The sequence below is a fragment of the Leuresthes tenuis genome, unplaced genomic scaffold, assembly GCF_036924035.1.
Source record: "Leuresthes tenuis unplaced genomic scaffold, fLeuTen1.0.hap1 SCAF_20, whole genome shotgun sequence".
Lineage (NCBI taxonomy): Eukaryota > Metazoa > Chordata > Actinopteri > Atheriniformes > Atherinopsidae > Leuresthes > Leuresthes tenuis.
In genome coordinates, this window is record NW_027325374.1 from 13,359,301 (window position 1) to 13,377,435 (window position 18,135).

Below are 18,135 nucleotides of genomic sequence, written 5' to 3' on the forward strand. Positions count from 1 at the left end.
ATTTTCATCTACGGTACACCCCCCCCCCCCCAACCCCAGCCCCTCTCTGTCCCCTACGACTCTGCATTACCTCCTGTCCATATCCAAGTTTTGTGCCCCCCAGTTCCTGTCCAATTCACCACCCCCCACCCCCCCCAGCATGTCCGCCTATGCTGGAATTTGGAGGCATGTGTCAGTGGGGTGTCCCTCCCATCCTCAGCCCTTTGGAGGTATAAAACCACGAGCGTGTATGAGATTATTCGCTCTTTCTGTCAGTCCAGCACTCCTGAATTGGAGAGTGCCACACTTCAAGGTGAGGGTGGTGGACCAAGGTTGAAAACTGCGCAGAACAACAAAGAAGTAAAAGAGCACGGATAGGGACGGTTCGTCTGCGAATCCCTTGTCTATCCAGAAAGGATGGAGAACGCACACACACAGAAACCCGAAGATTGCCTGGCTTACTTCGGAGTGAATGAGAACACAGGCCTCACTCCTGACCAGTTCAAGAAGAACCTGGAAAAGTTTGGCTACAATGGTGAGAGTCCGGGCATCTGGGATGGGGGAAGACTCACACAGAAATTGTTTGGCGAGTAAGCCACACTAAGAAACTTCTCGCTTGACTGTCAAAGAACCATTCAATCAGAATATTCCACAAGATCATCTCTGGAAGAGTTTTCCTGAGTTAACACCAGTGGAGCTTCCAGAGATGCTTGTGGAGCTGGGCTGATGCTGTTTTAGAGAGGAGTTGCAACAGCTGCTAGAAATGCAGAGACATTGAGAAGCAGAGACTTTGAGGGCTTTGAGGAGCTATTTAAAGATAGCCAAAGAAGATGGCTAGAGAGCGAGTGAGACAGGTGATGGCTCAAGAAGCTTCCTGGGTGATATATGGGGCGAGCATTGACAGGAGTGGTGGATAATTTTAGGCTGAGTGAAATGGGAGGTCTTTAGATGGCTTATGGCTAAATGATTTGTAGTATAACTGATGATCAATAACCACTGGAATAGCGAATTAGACTTTGATATATTGTTGATTTAAGCAGCAATGGTCTGGCTTTCTCAGTGATGTTGCTGAGGCACATTTCAGAGAGCGGTAGTTTTATGGCGGTTTTCAGGCCTTTGGGATCAATGGGAGCTGAGACGATGTCGAATCATAGCAGTACAGCAACGTGGCCTTTTGCTATTCAGCTACGGAGTTTGAAAGTATCAGTTAGTTTGAGAAAACAATGAAGTTGTGGTCACATTTACTGTCTCATGCAAAGAATTCCTTCAAAAGTTTTAAAAATGTCTGATGAACTTCAACTAACCATGTCTTTTCCCATCTCTCTGTGTCTCTAAACTCCTCCACATGCTTTACCTTTGAACACCAGAGCTACCCGCTGAGGAAGGTAAGTGTTCAACAGAGCTCATTTACAAAATGATTAAATGTGAACTTCCAGACATCTGATTAGATGCTGCCAAACTGGCCCCTTCTCTACAAATTAGCTTTGTACATGCAGGCTGCATTTTCATTTTGTAATACCCTCAAGCTATGACATCATACTCACCACTGGACCCTATCAGGCAGTCACTGGCATCATATGCTTATATGCACTATAAACTTAGGCAAACACATTCCTTTCCACGCAAACACCCTTGGATGCTTTTTTGACTCAATTATCATTCACCTTTATGTACGTTTAACATTTTATTTTTTAATATCTTTGTGTCTGTCAGGCAAGAGCATCTGGGACCTGATCGTTGAGCAGTTCGAGGACTTGCTCGTCAGGATCTTGCTGCTGGCTGCCTGCATTTCTTTTGTAAGTAAACAAGTGTCAGTACGACCTTTTAATCTTGTCAGATTATTCCTGTAATGTTCATATGGTAGGACTAGTAGGGGATATAGTAAAAGCCAGTTCCACTGCAGCTTTGAAGGCACTGTCTCAAGCAGAAATTGGTTATGCACATTTTCTGAATCTTTCTCACTGATAGTCTGTTACTTCACATTTTACACATTTTGACACAACTTCCTTGATCTTGAACTAGGGGAATGATTGCATTTGATTTTAAACCCATCACACAAACCATTCCAGTAAACAGGCATGGTGAAGTTGATTGGGGCTTTAAGGCCACTTTGTCAAGATGACATCTCATACCCCTCAGGGCCCTCCACCCCTTATGTATTTTTGAAGATGACAACTTGAGAAGAGGGAAGACGGATTGCGAAGGCTTGTAGGAGGTGTATTAATTGCTATGCCCAGTTTTCACTCCTTCGACCAGCTGTCACGATAGCCTTAGAAGGCGAATATTGAGGAGCCAGTGAGAGATGGGGGGTCAGGAGAGTGTATGGGGGCTGAAGGGGTGAGGGTTTATTTTAAGAAAGCCTCTCGCTGAGGAGAGAAACCAAATCCTTCAGGAAAGGTCAGGTCTGAAGGAAGGAAGGAACGGAGGGCCTCCCAGAGAGAGTTAAAGTCAGAAGAAGAGAAGAGCTATGGGACCTTATAAATAACAATTTATGTTATGATACAATGACAAAAACCCATCTGTGAACAAAGTAAAAGAAAGAGCCTGATTAGATTAAAGATGATAAAGGCAGTATCAAAAATAGCTTGTAAAGCTGTTCATATTCACCATATATAATACTGTGCTATATGCATTTAAAACAAAAATTCCCTCATTAATTGTTTATTTGAAATATGATATATACATATATATATACATAGCTTGACACATTTATACAATCTTCTCTCCTTGTTAAGAGTCCTGTCATTCCAGTTTAGTTAAGATATTGAAACAATCTGAATAATCCAGGAGCAGCATGGCCTGCCATTACTGTTGTCTCCAGCACACTGGCTAATTGTTTGCAATTCTGACCTCAGGTGCTGGCCTGGTTTGAGGAAGGCGAGGAGACCGTCACCGCCTTTGTGGAGCCTTTTGTCATCCTTCTTATCCTCATTGCTAATGCTATTGTTGGAGTGTGGCAGGTCAGTGAGATGGCCCAGCGCATTGAGCAATAACACATATCCATTGCAGTGATGACAGCCTGTTTGCAGGTTTCAGTTACTACCATGTTTTCTACTTAGACTTGGCTACTCAGCTAGATCATTTTGAAGCTCAAAATAGTTTGTGTGGAGCAAATCTGATCTCATCTTTAAAAATTTAAATATTTATATATATATATCAAATCAGCTGCTTCCTTCTTGTTTTTCTCACTTAAACAACTGGCTTAACCAAGCTTCTGTCAGAAAATCTAAGCCGTGCACCTCAGAAAAATTCATTTAATCACACCAAAAGCCACCTTTGAACACTCTGCCTTGTTTCAGAGACCCTGAATAAGATTATTTACATGTTTCCCTCGCCACTCAAAGAATCGTGTTTATGTACAACAGAAATAAGATCTACAAAAAGGATTTATGCTGGCCTAAGATGGAAAAGTGCACATCAGATAACAGATGTGACCTACTCATGTATCACTAACTTGTGTAGCACTGTGTAATTGCGGTTTGTAATGACTCAAAGCCTCTTAGAGGACGTTGCCGTCACCAGACCAAGGGCAAAATGAGGATAGTTTACATCCAAGCAAGGATAAACAAGTATATAGACACGTCACCACTGTTCACGTGCACTTTTAATCACAATTAAATACGGCACAAAGATTTCATTTAGTGTATTTCGGCTGCTTATATTCAATTTGAGCTCACCCCCATTTCTTTCTTTTTGTTGCTGTTTCTTAATACATCTTTTTTGTGTTGGGTGTGTGTCGCAGGAGCGCAATGCTGAAGATGCCATCGAGGCTCTCAAGGAGTACGAGCCTGAGATGGGCAAGGTTTACCGTTCTGACAGAAAGAGTGTGCAGATGATCAAGGCCAGAGAAATTGTCCCTGGAGACATTGTGGAGGTGTCCGGTAAGAACTGTCAGGACTCTTTCCAGGGAGTGTGTGGATTATTTTTAAAAGGGGAACCCAATCTGTCAAGCTGCTCTGTAAGGATTCCTGTTACAACCTGTTTGCAATATACCTATTACAAGATAAAGTAGTGAGACAGGGAATGAAAGACAAAATCAGGAGGTACAACATGTGCCTGTTAAAGGCTGATATCAATGCGCTGCTGTGAAAAACATGCTGACTATAAGAAATCACAAGTATATATACCCTCACCAGCGCCTGCTGCACCTCTTCCCCCCCAGCCTGCCATCACCCACGTCTGTTCATTTGTCACTGTACACCTGTTGCCTCTTTAGCACGCTGCCTCCGGCCCCCCGCCACATGTGCCCCACTCTCATTGGTCAAGGCATGTGCCAGTTAAAGCCCCGCACCCTTAACAAATCCATAAGTTGTCCGAGCATTTAGTGCTTTTTTGTTGTAGTTATTTATAGAGTTACTGGTAGTAGTGTTATCTTACAGAGAGGTCCCCCCCTTACCCTCAATGCATGAGTGGTGTTCTCTGGGTGTAAAAATAATCTGAGATAAGTTTACGGTGGCACAGTGAAGCAAAATACAGCATAGTTTAAAAAAAACCAAGTGTGTTTTTCTCCATTTTTTTCCCCTATATTTTGTTTTGTATTTTCACCTTCTTTTTTTTTTTTCGTGTTGTCTGAGATATTGTTGTGTTTTGCCAGAGACTACAGCTATACACTATCACAATGGCTTCATGTCAGCAAGAAAGAAAATCAGCTTAGTGAAGTTTTTTTTTCCTGTCATCCCCACAGTTGGTGACAAAGTCCCCGCTGACATCAGGATTGTTTCCATCAAGTCCACCACCCTGCGTGTGGACCAGTCCATCCTTACTGGTAAACTCTACAAAAAATAGATAAATAAATAGATAACCGGCCAATAGCTTTCTGTCCCATCTGTACAGGAAGTTTTAATAACATTTTTTGTTTCCTCTGTCTCAGGTGAGTCTGTCAGTGTGATCAAGCATACAGATGCTGTTCCCGACCCCAGAGCCGTCAACCAGGACAAGAAGAACATGCTTTTCTCTGTGAGCATCCTACATTAATGCATTAATTCTAATTCATCATCAGTGTCGTTGTTGGTCCTGACTTAATTTCCCTCCCTTTATCACTCATGCAGGGCACCAACATCGCTGCTGGCAAGGCCATTGGTGTGGCTGTGGCTACCGGCGTCGCCACTGAGATCGGCAAGATCCGTGACCAGATGGCTGCCACAGAGCAGGAGAAGACCCCCCTGCAGGCCAAGTTGGATGAGTTCGGCGAGCAGCTTTCCAAGGTTATCTCCTTGATCTGTGTTGCTGTCTGGGCAATCAACATCGGCCACTTTAACGACCCCGTCCACGGAGGCTCATGGATCCGTGGTGCTGTCTACTACTTCAAGATCGCTGTTGCTCTGGCTGTGGCTGCCATCCCTGAGGGTGAGGAAGTAAAAAAATAGTTTTAAAAAAATGTCTCCTCTGCTGCTTGTGTATGACTTAACTTAATATGTTCCCCAACATCTTTCAGGTCTGCCCGCTGTCATCACTACCTGCTTGGCTCTGGGTACCCGCCGTATGGCCAAGAAGAACGCCATCGTCAGAAGCCTGCCCTCTGTGGAGACCCTGGGCTGCACCTCTGTCATCTGCTCTGATAAGACTGGCACCCTCACCACCAACCAGATGTGTGTGACCAAGGTGGGTGTTTCACCAAAAAAGAAACATTTGTTGTAGGCAGTTTTTGACAATGACTGCCTAAATCACAGAGAAGCTGATATTTATTTCCTCCTTCATAGATGTTCGTTATCAAGAACGCTGATGGAGATCATGTTGAGCTTGATGCCTTTGATATATCTGGTTCCAAATACACCCCAGAGGGCGAGGTGTAAGTCGGTTTCCATGTAATATCATTCATGAGCCGTTTGTGTACATGAACAACCTCTAATATCTTTGTGATTTGCTCCTTGTCCATCAGTTCTCAGGGAGGTGCCAAAGTTAACTGCAGCCAATACGACGGCCTTGTTGAGCTGTCAACCATCTGCGCCCTGTGCAACGACTCCTCTCTGGACTACAATGAGGTAAAAATGATAGCTCTCTGTGTGCCACAATGAAAACTCATGACCATCCACAGTGTAACCAATTTCCTCCACCACCCTCCATTTTTTTTCCAGTCCAAGAAGATCTATGAGAAGGTCGGTGAGGCTACTGAGACCGCCTTGTGCTGCCTGGTTGAGAAGATGAATGTGTTTAACTCCAACGTGAAGAACCTGTCCAAGATTGATAGAGCCAATGCTTGCTGCACAGTAAGTTTACATCATCTTCAACTCTTAACATCTTCAACATCCCAAGGATCCAGTTTAGTTTTTATTCTAGCTAACTGTGAACTAAAACAAAAAGCAGCATAGAGACTTAGCTCTTTCTTATAGTGGATAAATGTCCCGTGTCTGTATCTTCCAACAGGTGGTCAAGCAGCTCATGAAGAAGAACTTCACTCTTGAGTTCTCCCGTGACAGGAAGTCCATGTCTGTGTACTGCACTCCAGCTAAGGGTGATGGTGGCGCCAAGATGTTCGTTAAGGTCAGTTCTCTCTTTCTTCCTCGTTGCTGAGAGCAAACTGGAGTCATTGAAACACAAAATAATCATGCTGCTGTTTCCACAGGGTGCCCCTGAGGGTGTGATTGACAGGTGCACATATGTGCGCGTTGGTACCACCCGTGTACCCCTGACCAATGCCATCAAGGAGAAGATCCTGTCTGTCATCAGGGACTGGGGTACCGGCCGTGACACCCTTCGTTGTCTGGCTCTTGCCACCCGTGACAGCCCTCTGAAGAAGGAGGAGATGAACCTTGAGGACTCAACCAAGTTTGCCGAGTATGAGGTGAGAACATGACAGCCTGATGGGCTCGATATCAAAACATTTGTCTGTGAGTATATGTCGGACTTAACGGCTCTATTCACACGTCTCTCTTCAGACTGACCTGACCTTTGTTGGCTGCGTGGGTATGCTGGATCCCCCTCGTAAGGAGGTCACTGGCTCCATTGAGCTGTGCAGAGATGCTGGAATCCGTGTCATTATGATCACTGGTTAGTACTGTTATAGAAAAGTGTTTTAATGTTGTAAAAAAGTATCAGTCAAGTTTTTGCCAATGTACTGTGCGTGATATTTTGTTGCATTTTAGGCAGTAATTGCTATTGTCAGGTCGTTGTTAAAGGAAAAATCCCAGAACTGCCCTTCTTATGACACCATTCCCACAATTTGTTATTTGATATTACTTTATATTTTCTCACCCACCTGGTGTTGAATATTTGTTTTACAACTAAGAAACTGTACCAGCTTTCCACCAAATGTATCCTTCTCTGCATGCCAGGTGACAACAAGGGAACTGCTATCGCTATCTGCCGTCGCATTGGCATCTTCACTGAGGATGAGGATGTTACTGGCAAGGCCTACACTGGACGTGAGTTTGACGATCTGCCCTCTCATGAGCAGCCGGAGGCTGTGTGCAGAGCACACTGCTTTGCCCGTGTGGAGCCATCCCACAAGTCCAAGATTGTTGAGTTCCTGCAGGGTCATGATGACATTACTGCTATGGTAAGAACTCCAGAGCCTATGAAAGTTGATACAGACTCAGCACTAGCGTTTTTGTAGTGCTTTTCAGCAATAATTTGTCAAAAAATGATTGCAGTCTGACAGCACTTTAACAAGGGATGAATCATTTCCTCCTACCCCAGACTGGTGATGGCGTGAACGATGCCCCTGCCCTGAAGAAGGCCGAGATCGGCATCGCCATGGGCTCTGGCACTGCCGTTGCCAAGTCTGCCTCTGAGATGGTCCTGGCTGACGACAACTTTTCTTCCATTGTGGCTGCTGTTGAGGAGGGCAGAGCTATCTACAACAACATGAAGCAGTTCATCCGCTACCTCATCTCCTCCAACGTCGGTGAGGTCGTCTGGTGAGTCCCCTGTTTGGCTTGTCTGTCCACATCACAACGCCATCTTTCTCTCTATCTGCAGCTAACCTCAGCTGTCCTTTTGTCCTGTTATTTCCTTCTGCACCCCATCAGTATCTTCCTGACGGCTGCTCTGGGTCTGCCCGAGGCTCTGATCCCCGTCCAGCTGCTCTGGGTCAACCTGGTGACTGACGGTCTGCCCGCCACAGCTCTGGGCTTCAACCCCCCTGATCTGGACATTATGGGCAAACCCCCACGTTCTCCCAAGGAGCCCCTGATCTCTGGCTGGCTGTTCTTCAGATACATGGCCATTGGTGGTAAGTAGGACTGTGGAGATTTTGTTGGCGTTTTCTTTAAACATAGGAAAAACACTTGCCTGTACTATAAATGTTGTCCTTCAATGACAGGATATGTCGGTGCTGCCACTGTTGGTGGTGCTGCCTGGTGGTTCCTCTATGATGACACTGGCCCAGGAGTCACCTACTACCAGCTGGTAAGTAGTATTGTTGGTTTCATTCTGCCTTCCACAAACAGTGTTCGTGCTCTGATTAACCTCCCCTCTGCTCGGTACAGTCCCACTTCATGCAGTGCCACGATGAGAACGAGGACTTCACCGACGTCGAATGCGATATCTTTGAGGCGTCACCTCCCATGACCATGGCTCTGTCTGTGCTGGTCACCATTGAGATGTGCAACGCTCTTAACAGGTACCAGCTTGAAAGTGCACAGCGAAAAAAAAAAAAGAAGACAAGTTCTGCTTTTTTTTTTCACACACAAAACGTGTCCTTCTCTTTTTCCAGCTTGTCTGAGAACCAGTCTCTGCTGCGCATGCCCCCATGGAGCAACTTCTGGCTGATCTCTGCCATGACCCTGTCCATGTCTCTGCACTTCATGATCATCTATGTTGACCCTCTGCCCGTAAGTCAGACATTCACTCCCTCCACAGCTCGGTTTAGGCTTGTAAACTTCTTAGAAGCAGTTTTTGTTAAAATTGCAGTGCTCTGTGGAGTTTCCAACAGCTCTGACATCCACTCTCCCCCCCTCCAGATGATCTTCAAGTTGACCCATCTGGACACAGAACAGTGGTTGATGGTCTTGAAGCTTTCCTTCCCTGTCATTCTCATTGATGAGGTGCTGAAGTTCATGGCCCGCAACTATGTTGAGAGTAAGTAGCCTTACATTTTTGCACATCCTCCCTAACATTTTAAAATTAACATGATCTTATAATAGTAAGTAACATATAATAATTGTACCTCTACTCAATGATTAATTAATGAATTCTGTCATCTTTTGAAAGGTATTAATATTTTAACAAAGTTATTCCTCATCTTTATCCATCACTTCATTTCTATTACTTAATTTCTATATTACCAATCCATCATCTGTGCTATTCCTGTAACTTTTCTCCATCCATCATTAACTCACTTACCCTTTGTGATTTCCAGAGTAAATTCAATCAACTCACCACCATTACCCTGTAACTAAAGCAAGGTATTCCACAGCATGCACTATTAGTGGCTATCACTGTGTGTTATAATAGTTTGTGTGTATGTTTTTGTATTTTTTTTCTTCTTCTGTCTCATGTACTGCTCTCGGGCAGGTTATCGGACTTGTGTTGCGGTCGACCTCTGGGGTCTCCCTACTACTTAACAGAATCCTTTTAGGATGAATTTATGATTCTGAATTGACAAGGAGACGCAATGACTTGTGTGGGGAGATCCCCGGGTGCTGCTGCCTGTACGTGACGTCCTCTTGTTAGCTCTCTGTTGATTGTTATTTTTTTTCTCTGACATCACGCAGGTGAGTCGATCACCCCTGCTGTCAGCATTGTCGTCCCTGTTTCTGCCTTTGATGTTTTATGTCTGTGGCAGGAGACGCCTGTCCCATAAATTCAGACACTGAATAGAGTTGATACTCTTTGCCATCCCTTCTATTTAGCATTCAGGGCTAGCTTATAAAACATGTAGAAAACAGTTTCTAACACATTAAATGCAGAAAATGAATGAAAGATAAAAGTTAACATACATAAGAGGCAATGGCAAAAGAGAAGTTAGAAAGCTTGACACGTTCTCTACATTTTAAATCTACATCAAATTAGCTATGAATAATATACTAGTATGTTAACATAAAGCGTGAAAATGATAGAAGGACATATTTGAAAATAGAAATATATATTTTTCTTGGGGATCTATGTTCTCTGTACGTCTAATTCATGCCTGATCAAGCTACAAAAACCTACAAGAATGCAACCTGTTTAGTTGTACAGAATTCATTACACCATTAACTTTAGGGGTCAGATGAGCAGTTTTCCTTCTTAAGAGGACGTTAACCACATTTGCATTCTGAAAATGTCAACAGCAATGCGAACGAATGGAAATTATATCGCCACGATATTAAAGGAAAGGATCATCTCATGACCCCGCCCCCCCTCATTAAAACACAACAACATTGTTGAATTATTGAATTATTCCTCAATTTTGGGCCCAACATAAAAACAAAAGGAAAAAAATAATAACTTTCATCCAATGACACAGCATTCATTTGTGTACTGTTTTATTTGGATTTAATTGTGAATTTATCTTGTACAGTCCAATCTGCTTTCTAACTGATATTATCTTAGTTCTGGAAGAAAATTTCTAACGCTTCAAACTGGCAGTAGTTGTATGTTTGTCCATGAGAGTTTCAAGTGTTATTCCTTTTCATTTGTCCCGAGAGTGCCAGAGTGCCAGTTTTCATTGTTTATCAAAAATACGTGGATAAAGACCGTTCCCTTCTCTGTCTAATTTCTGATCTCTTTAACAGGTACAGAAGCTCATAAATAGAGATGTAGAAGAAGAGGATCTTAAGGATTGAAGAAAAAGAGGTGGAGAAGAGAGAGAGAGAAAGAGATATCACAATCAAAGAGGGGAGCCATAGTGAGCCAACCAATAGAAGAGAGAGGAGAAAACACAGGAAAACACAAAAAAACAATAAAACTTGTCAAAAAGCTACAAAAAAAGCCTCTATATAGAGAAGGAGATTGAATTAAATGAAGGGAGGTATCCCTGTTGATAAAGTAATAAAATATTTAAGATTTTATTCTAAGAGATAAAGTATGTATTAAAGGTGATTTTTTTGTTAACCTTGGATATTCTCAGCTGTTGTGTTTTTGTGTCCTCTGTCCATTTTCATATGATTGACTTTCCAGCTCATTACTTTTATTCTAGTCTTTGTTGCTCGCGTCTCGTGCAGCCTCCCTGCTTTAGCTGAGCTCTGTACAGTGTGTTGTAGGGTTGCAAAATGACTTCATATGGGCGGAAAAACACCACAAGCCTCCAGCTGCCAGCCCTCTCTATAGGCACCACCATGCAGTCAGCAGACTCTGTTGGAGGTCTCATGACATAAAATGGGCATGTCCACTCAGTCACAACACTTCTGGTCTTATTTATTGTTTACGTGATAAGCTCTAATAAAGTGATGATCAAAAACTCATCTATTTGCATTGTGGAGCGCATTTTTATTCATCCTTTACACGTGTATTTGGATGATTTCCTTTATGAAGCCACTTCATGAAGAGCAGTGATTGCAGAGTTTCACATCCAGGCATGAAAAGTGACGGTTGTTTTCTTTCTTTTTTTTTCATCGTCATCATTTTGGTTTTTAGCTCGTGCCAAATATTCTCACAGCTGTTCGAGTGCTGCACAGTGTCAGTTCATCGGTCTTTGGTTTGCAGAGCGAATTTGGAAAACGCAAAAATCCTTTAAATGAGGCTCCTGAATGGTATGTTGACATCCTTCATTTGCTTTTCGTAATCGTCATCAAACATCTTTGACTGCTCAGGTGTGAAATGGTTTTTCCAATCGCCTACTTCACCTGTATATGTAGAAAATGCATAAGAAAAAACAACAGTGTTAGGTAGTCATATAAGCAAATAACCGAGAACTGTACTTGTACTTCTTATACATATATATACCGGTACTGTATACATATATATATATATATATTCTACTTTTTTTTCTCCGGAAGCCTCTCTTGTTGAACATTTCAGTGCAACCTGAACTTATTTCCTTATCAATTTCATATCTATATTTTCTTGGTAAAAGTACTAATACTTTGGTTTATGAAATGTTAAAGATTCCACATCTAAAATAGTCCACATCAAATCCTATGACATGCAACCCTAACCCTAACCCAAGAACCAATAGGGGGCAGCATTGAGCCGTAATGAAATGCGGGAGGAGACAAAATGTCAGATTACAGTAACAGAGAGGTGAGTTCTCTGAGAGTGAGAAGTTGATCTAACTGAGTAAACTATTAAATTTATATATTTGTGAGCCCCTCTGCTTGTATTGGTGTGTCCATCACAATGTTTTATCAACACACCGGAACACGAATCCTTATTCTAAATCCTCAGCTGTGGTATTAGAGTTGCATGTCTTTAACCAAATATCCCTGATTGGTGCACCTTTTCTCATGAAGGGAGAGATGGACTGATCAAAAACAGGTGATGGGATGCAGGAGTAGTTGGCCATCGGGTTTTCCTTCATGTTCTTAAAGGACGTGAGCTCCACAATTTGGTTGATGATCTCATCAGAGACCGATAAGTCCAGATACTTCATGATGCGTTCCACTTCACGCCGAGGATTCTGGGGGGGGATAAATATTATGCCAGGATCATGTGTGAGTATTTGTTTTATTTGAGAAGATGCACTTTCCACAAAGGCAAACATTACAGCTGTGAACACAACTATAATTACACTGTGATGTATAAATGATCAAGAAAAAGAAAAAGAAAAGAAAAGAAGGCAGCAAATATCATAATCTCTCTAATAAAATTCTGAGCATTTTCAGAATTTAACACAACACAATGGAGTTCAGTAGTTTTTAAACGTTATTTTACTATTAAAACATCTTTGAGATTTGAATTTGTATTTCTTATTTGCTAACTGCTCCTAAAACGGGCGATTTGAATAAATATCTTTTCATATGAATAGTATATTTAGCTTGTGACCCTTAAGCTAAAAGCATGTCACAATCAAAAAAATCATGACCATGATCATGACATCACCTCGCTAAACTGATTGTGGGGTTTTTTTCCACCTTGAAATGAAGCAGTTATATCTGCTGGCACAGCGGCTCCTTCGTAAATAAAGAACAGGGATATTTCAGTCTTAAGAGCTACGCGACCACAGAGAAGAAGAATGCTATTCAAAGGGTGACTATGAAGATGAAAGCAGTCGCCTCGTGTGGATACTGTTCTAAGTTAGATGGTGGTATACATTTGAGAAATAGCTGAGGAAATTGCAGAATGCAAGAACAGGATGAAAGTGTCAAAGAAGCGAAGACGTGAAAAAGCAAAAAGAGGTCAGGGTAGGCTTAAGCAGAGAACAGGAATAAACACTGGTGTGGTTTTCACTGCACAAAATGAATCGATGAAGAACAAAAGTCCTCAGGGTGACACACAAGCTGACAACACAATTTGACCACTAGATGCCAGTAATTGTTCCACACTGTTCCTTTAAGGAAAGTCCAGGCAACAAAACGTTACAAAGCCTTTGACTTTTAAGAAACCCCAAGAAGAAATTTTCTAGTTTCAATACATTTAGAATTACTTTTATCATTCTGCCAATTGTTTAGCTTCAGGGGAAATGGGAGTTTATCAGGTTTATCGTTTGCTCTTCATTCAACAGTCAGGATTTGGTCATGTTTTATATTTACCTCTTTCATGTCCTCGTAGAAGAGATAAAGGATATTCTTCCTCTCTTTCTCCAACCAGTAACCTTTCACGTGATCATACCAGGAGCCCCATGACACTGTGGAGACACAGAGCACACTTGAATGTGAAAATGTTGGTTTGTGCCAACTGTATCCTCTGAGACCAAATTTGCTGTAAATTCAAATGTTTTAAAGCTAGTTGGCCTACATGTGTTAGTATGTTGCTTTATAATCTTAAAAGTATGTTTATAGATAAGTTTATGGATAAGTCGGTAACTTTTGGGTTACTAGGCTGTGAAGAAATGCTGAAATGACTGATGTTTATCTTACTTCTTCATGATGTTTGTTTATTTCTTCATGCCTTAGGGAGTTACCTTATTAATCACGTGGTTAGGGCAAACCTTCTAGTCGAAGGACAGAGGGGTGGGAGAGGATAGGTGCTTTGATTAGATAGTAATCAATTATTAGTAGTTTTTCTAGGATTACATTGTAGATATTTGCTCACTTGTACTTTTGGTCCATCAATAAGTGTGGTTGAAACTTTGGCTGCATTTGCAGTGTATAAAGGTTGTAAGACATATGATAGAGAGGGGGTCAGGCTGGGTTGTAAGGGTACTAACACTGCTGTACCTCATCAACCCTGTTGCTGGTGAGCACTTTGTAAACAATCTGTGCCAAAAATCAAGTAACAAGAAATGAGAGCTCTAGAAAACTGCTGCTGGCTATTGTTTCTTCTGTTGTCATCATGCTCTTCACTTTCATTCTGCTGGTTTTCATCCTGTTTTTGCAGGTTCTTTAACATTATACGCCAACACAACTTACTAAGCTTTAGTAAACACATTATAACTACAAATCAGCGCATGGATAGCTGTATAAACTTCAAAATCTATCCATATCCAGAGAAGTTCTCACCATTAGAGTAAACAAAATGTATTCAAGTCAAATGATTTGGCAAGGCATCTGATTCAGTAATGCAGCTGCTGGTCTACTGATGACAACAGCACACCAATGAGGAAAAGGTGAACCTAATGAACAAAAATTCCAATTGAAATTCTTTTGTAGATCTGCAGACGGGGTTTCTTCTAACTGGTATTTATGGTAGTCCACAGGAGAGTTCTGTTAATCTCCTATTAAGCCACTGAAGCATAGTACATTTTCTCAGGGGGTAAACACTTTGATATGTGTGGAATAAGGTGTCAAGTGCTCTAAGAAGTTACCAAAACTCTTCTATGTAAGTTCTGTATAAGTGCAAAAAAAACCAAAAACATCCAGACAGACACGGTTACATTAGAAAACAAACAGTATGCTTGTTATTCAGTTAGGAAAAACTGTTTGACTTATTGTAATAGGACACACAGGAATGTAACTTAATCTACTTACACTTTGCTCGCATAAACTTGTGGAGGTAGCCGTCAAAGGGCCCTGGTTCAGGCTGGGTCTTATTCATAAGATCGAAGTAGTAGTAGCTCACCAGATTGTCTTTGGCATTACGAGCCACGTAGATCGCCTTCACACATAACCAGGAAGGCATAAAAAGAGATTTACAAAAACGTTACTTAGAGCAGGTCATTTGATGCGGCAGTATTTGACATTGAATTCTTAACCTCTCATCCTAATTGCACGCATTGTAAAATGAACCTTTCACCCTGCAAGTGCGCTTTTACTACCAAGTGGGAAGCAACAAAACAGCATGAAGGAGTTTCACTGTTAAATCATGTCTTACCTTGCATTTGTTTTCCCAAAATCCCGTTGGCACCAACTGAAAAGGAAGATGTGTCTTGATAACTCTTGGAGGATCCATTTTCTTCAAAAGATCAAGACCTAAAACGTAAGTTTAGGGACACAGGAAAGGCTTAAAACACACTTCCAAGCTGAGTTTTCTCAAATTAAAGGTTAATATATCCTGCATTATGCAGAGAAATGAATAAATATCCCATGTTTTTCCTTGTTTAAGAATATTAAACAAAAAGAGCCTCCCGTGAAGTTGAGGCATCAACTTTGTAGGTTTTAAACTTTGGAACAAATTGAGAAAACCAAGCACTGTTGTTTGATATTTTGGTGTCATTGGCTAGATTCACTCATTGTGGTCAATGTGCTGGAGTCCTTTTGAAAATAATCCCTTTATTTAATCTATAAAGATACATATATTTATCCAATCATCCTTCATCTCTCTCCATCTCCACCTTCTTGTGCAAATTCCGTCACTTTTGGCTGCAGAAGTGACCAAGATGGCAAAAAAACAAATGCAGAACGTAAGACTGTGAAGCAGCAGTTCACAATTCAATGAGCTGTTGTGCCTTTTCGGTCCATCATTTATTTACATCTAATGGAAAGATGGAGAAGTAGGCCAAATAACTCCTCGCCCCACCAATAGGTCACTTTTCTTATTTTCATTTATTTTAATTTTTTTGTACTATTTCATCAAATTTTTCTGGATATACAGAGCACCATTTTTTTCATGTTTGAGTCTATCGCTCAGTTTGACCATTTTGGTGCCACAGGGAAATGCTTATGGGTTAATAGCTCATTAACCCTGATTACTGAGGAACAAACAAGCGTTTATGAAAACATTTCTCCAGGAATTTGTGGGTTTTGCAGAAGTATGTGGAGAATGCAGAGTAACAGATAGTATCTCAGAATGTTAGATACATCTGTTCAACATTCCAGGAACTATAACCAGAGGCAGAAATACACACCTGAGGGGATTGGGGGTGGGGAGCAGATCTCTAGGAAGGGACTGCGGATGGGTGTGGGGGCTCGTTTGCAGGCCTCAGCGTCTCCATTGTGCAAAAGCAGATCGACTATCTCCTGGGTCCATGTGGTCCCTAAAGACGCAAATAGAGAAGCTACACTGAATATATAGGAAACTTTCCGTGTAATGAATCTCACCTAATCTTTTCCACTCTGTAGCAGTTAGATCTGTCCTTAGTCATCACTCTGGGGAACTTGTCAGAGTATATTACAACAGCCAGGAAACACTCTTGCAAAACTCGGAAAACACTTGGCTTAATGTCCATGTTCAAATGATTTCTTCACACTTCCACAAACAACTTGTAGAAGATTAGTCTACAATAACTAGTGTTTGTTCTGCCTACTTAAACCACTGCACCACTTAGTGGAAGATAAAAAAAAGTAACAAGATCACACTGTGAAAATAGTAAGTTAGAAGTCAAAAAGAAAAAGCAGCGATTACACCTTAGGGACAGGTTGGGTGCAACTGACACATAAGATTTTATAAAATCATAATTAATTTGATTTGATTTGAGTCAAATAGCGTGTTTTCCTCCGATATATAGATATATAGATCAATATTCAAGTACAACTTTATCAGACTTGAATTGAGCAAATAGATATTTCACCGCAAGTGCAAAATTCTCACAAAAAAGAAACACATGACACACACAATGGAACCTCTTGTCTACAAATGGTTACCCACGAAGAAATGTACTCTGTATGAGCACGCTGAAGGCAGTTGTTTTGTGTACCTGCTTTGGGGTAGGTGGCAATGAGGAGGTCTGATGGGTCAGGACGAAAAGCTGAGATGGAGTCCCAGTTGTTGGCGATGTGGCACATGAGAGGAACTCCTTTGATGTGGATGAGAGGGAAACGAGATATGGAGGAGCTGGCCTTCTCAATGGCCTCCTTGTAGTTCAGCTCTTTCCCTTCTGACATGACTGACAGCGTTAAAAGTTCACCGGAGAAAATCCAAATCCAGACGCCTAAATTTGACTGTAAAGCAGCTCCAACAAGGCCAGTGTGGTGGTTTTCCCTTACGTTCTGACTTCAGTAGCTCGTCTCACCGCTGGCTTTGTCAACATTCACGGCTGATTTGCTTCTGCACCCCTGAAATTCCAGCTGTCCGAAAATTCCTCACAGCTCAACTGGCAAGCAGAGAGTCACTGTGTATACTTCCTGGTCACGCTGTCATTATCTCTCCCGTGTGTTGTCATCTGCTGTCCAGGAATCTTTCCTCTGGATTTCTTGTGGATTTGAATACAAGTTCTCCCCAAAATCTGAATCCAAAAGCAAGAATCTGTCAGTTGACTCTCCCAAAAACAGTCCTTTCTGAAATCCCTGCAAAAATCTAAGTGCCTCAGTCTCTCTAAATGTGCTTGCTTTCACCCTCTTTCTATCTTTGTAACCTGGCTGTCTGAGTGCTTGTACCAGGTTCTTATCTCTCTGCAATCACTGGAACTTGCACAGGCAGACCTACACTAAAGTGCCCTTATGTAACATTCCCAGTTATGTATGATTTCCGCTTTTGCTCATAATTTTCTCAACAGCCTCCTCTGTAATTTGAGGAAGGGACAAAGGAGGGTTTTGAGAGAGCCACTGAGAGGTGAGCTATAGTCACAAAGCATGCACAAAAGATGGATTAAGATTTAATCAGACTGCTCAAAAACTTTTCTAACTTAACAGCGTCTTGTTTCACTCCGGATGCTTGTTTTTCTTGGTCTTTTACCAAAGGAAACAACGTCAGTCTGTATTCTAATCAAAAAAGGAAACATATCACCATTTTTATCAGAGACAGGAAACCCCCCTAGCTAAAAACACACCTTTGAACCCTTTTAAAGTCAACAAAAACCCGACCTAATTGCAGTGAAGGAAT

The 18,135-nt window shown here is 41.8% G+C and overlaps 2 protein-coding genes across 2 annotated transcripts; one reads left to right on the top strand and one right to left on the bottom strand.

The window, feature by feature from the left end:
• Window positions 1-228: 228 nt before the first annotated feature.
• atp2a1l (ATPase sarcoplasmic/endoplasmic reticulum Ca2+ transporting 1, like) lies at window positions 229-11,303 on the top strand. Its single transcript, XM_072373623.1, has 23 exons — window positions 229-514; window positions 1,347-1,364; window positions 1,693-1,775; window positions 2,835-2,939; window positions 3,722-3,860; window positions 4,664-4,744; window positions 4,850-4,935; window positions 5,028-5,325; window positions 5,414-5,580; window positions 5,679-5,767; window positions 5,858-5,960; window positions 6,054-6,185; window positions 6,343-6,459; window positions 6,542-6,760; window positions 6,855-6,966; window positions 7,251-7,474; window positions 7,615-7,835; window positions 7,947-8,149; window positions 8,240-8,325; window positions 8,406-8,539; window positions 8,633-8,750; window positions 8,880-8,997; window positions 10,635-11,303. The coding sequence occupies exons 1-23, from the start codon at window positions 397-399 to the stop codon at window positions 10,652-10,654; spliced, it is 2,991 nt and encodes a 996-aa protein (XP_072229724.1). The 5' UTR covers window positions 229-396; the 3' UTR covers window positions 10,655-11,303.
• Window positions 10,369-17,773, bottom strand: sult1st6 (sulfotransferase family 1, cytosolic sulfotransferase 6). The gene is made up of 7 exons (XM_072373624.1): window positions 17,012-17,773; window positions 16,223-16,351; window positions 15,250-15,347; window positions 14,907-15,033; window positions 13,530-13,624; window positions 12,277-12,457; window positions 10,369-11,684 (listed from the first exon to the last, which is right to left on the bottom strand). Exons 1-7 carry the CDS (start codon window positions 17,196-17,198, stop codon window positions 11,572-11,574), a joined length of 930 nt encoding a protein of 309 aa, XP_072229725.1. The 5' UTR covers window positions 17,199-17,773; the 3' UTR covers window positions 10,369-11,571.
• Window positions 17,774-18,135: the final 362 nt, after the last annotated feature.

Bases quoted from the DNA above. Each gene is read 5' to 3' on its own strand.
- atp2a1l (XM_072373623.1), top strand. From the start codon at position 397: ATGGAGAACGCACACACACAGAAACCCGAAGATTGCCTGGCTTACTTC. The intron at 4,936-5,027 runs GTGAGCATCCTA...TCACTCATGCAG, and splicing joins AGAAGAACATGCTTTTCTCT to GGCACCAACATCGCTGCTGG. The intron at 6,761-6,854 runs GTGAGAACATGA...GTCTCTCTTCAG, and splicing joins CCAAGTTTGCCGAGTATGAG to ACTGACCTGACCTTTGTTGG.
- sult1st6 (XM_072373624.1), bottom strand. From the start codon at position 17,198: ATGTCAGAAGGGAAAGAGCTGAACTACAAGGAGGCCATTGAGAAGGCC. The intron at 13,625-14,906 runs GTAAGTAGATTA...GTGTCTCCACAG, and splicing joins CAAGTTTATGCGAGCAAAGT to TGTCATGGGGCTCCTGGTAT. The intron at 12,458-13,529 runs GTAAATATAAAA...ATCCCCCCCCAG, and splicing joins TCTACGAGGACATGAAAGAG to AATCCTCGGCGTGAAGTGGA.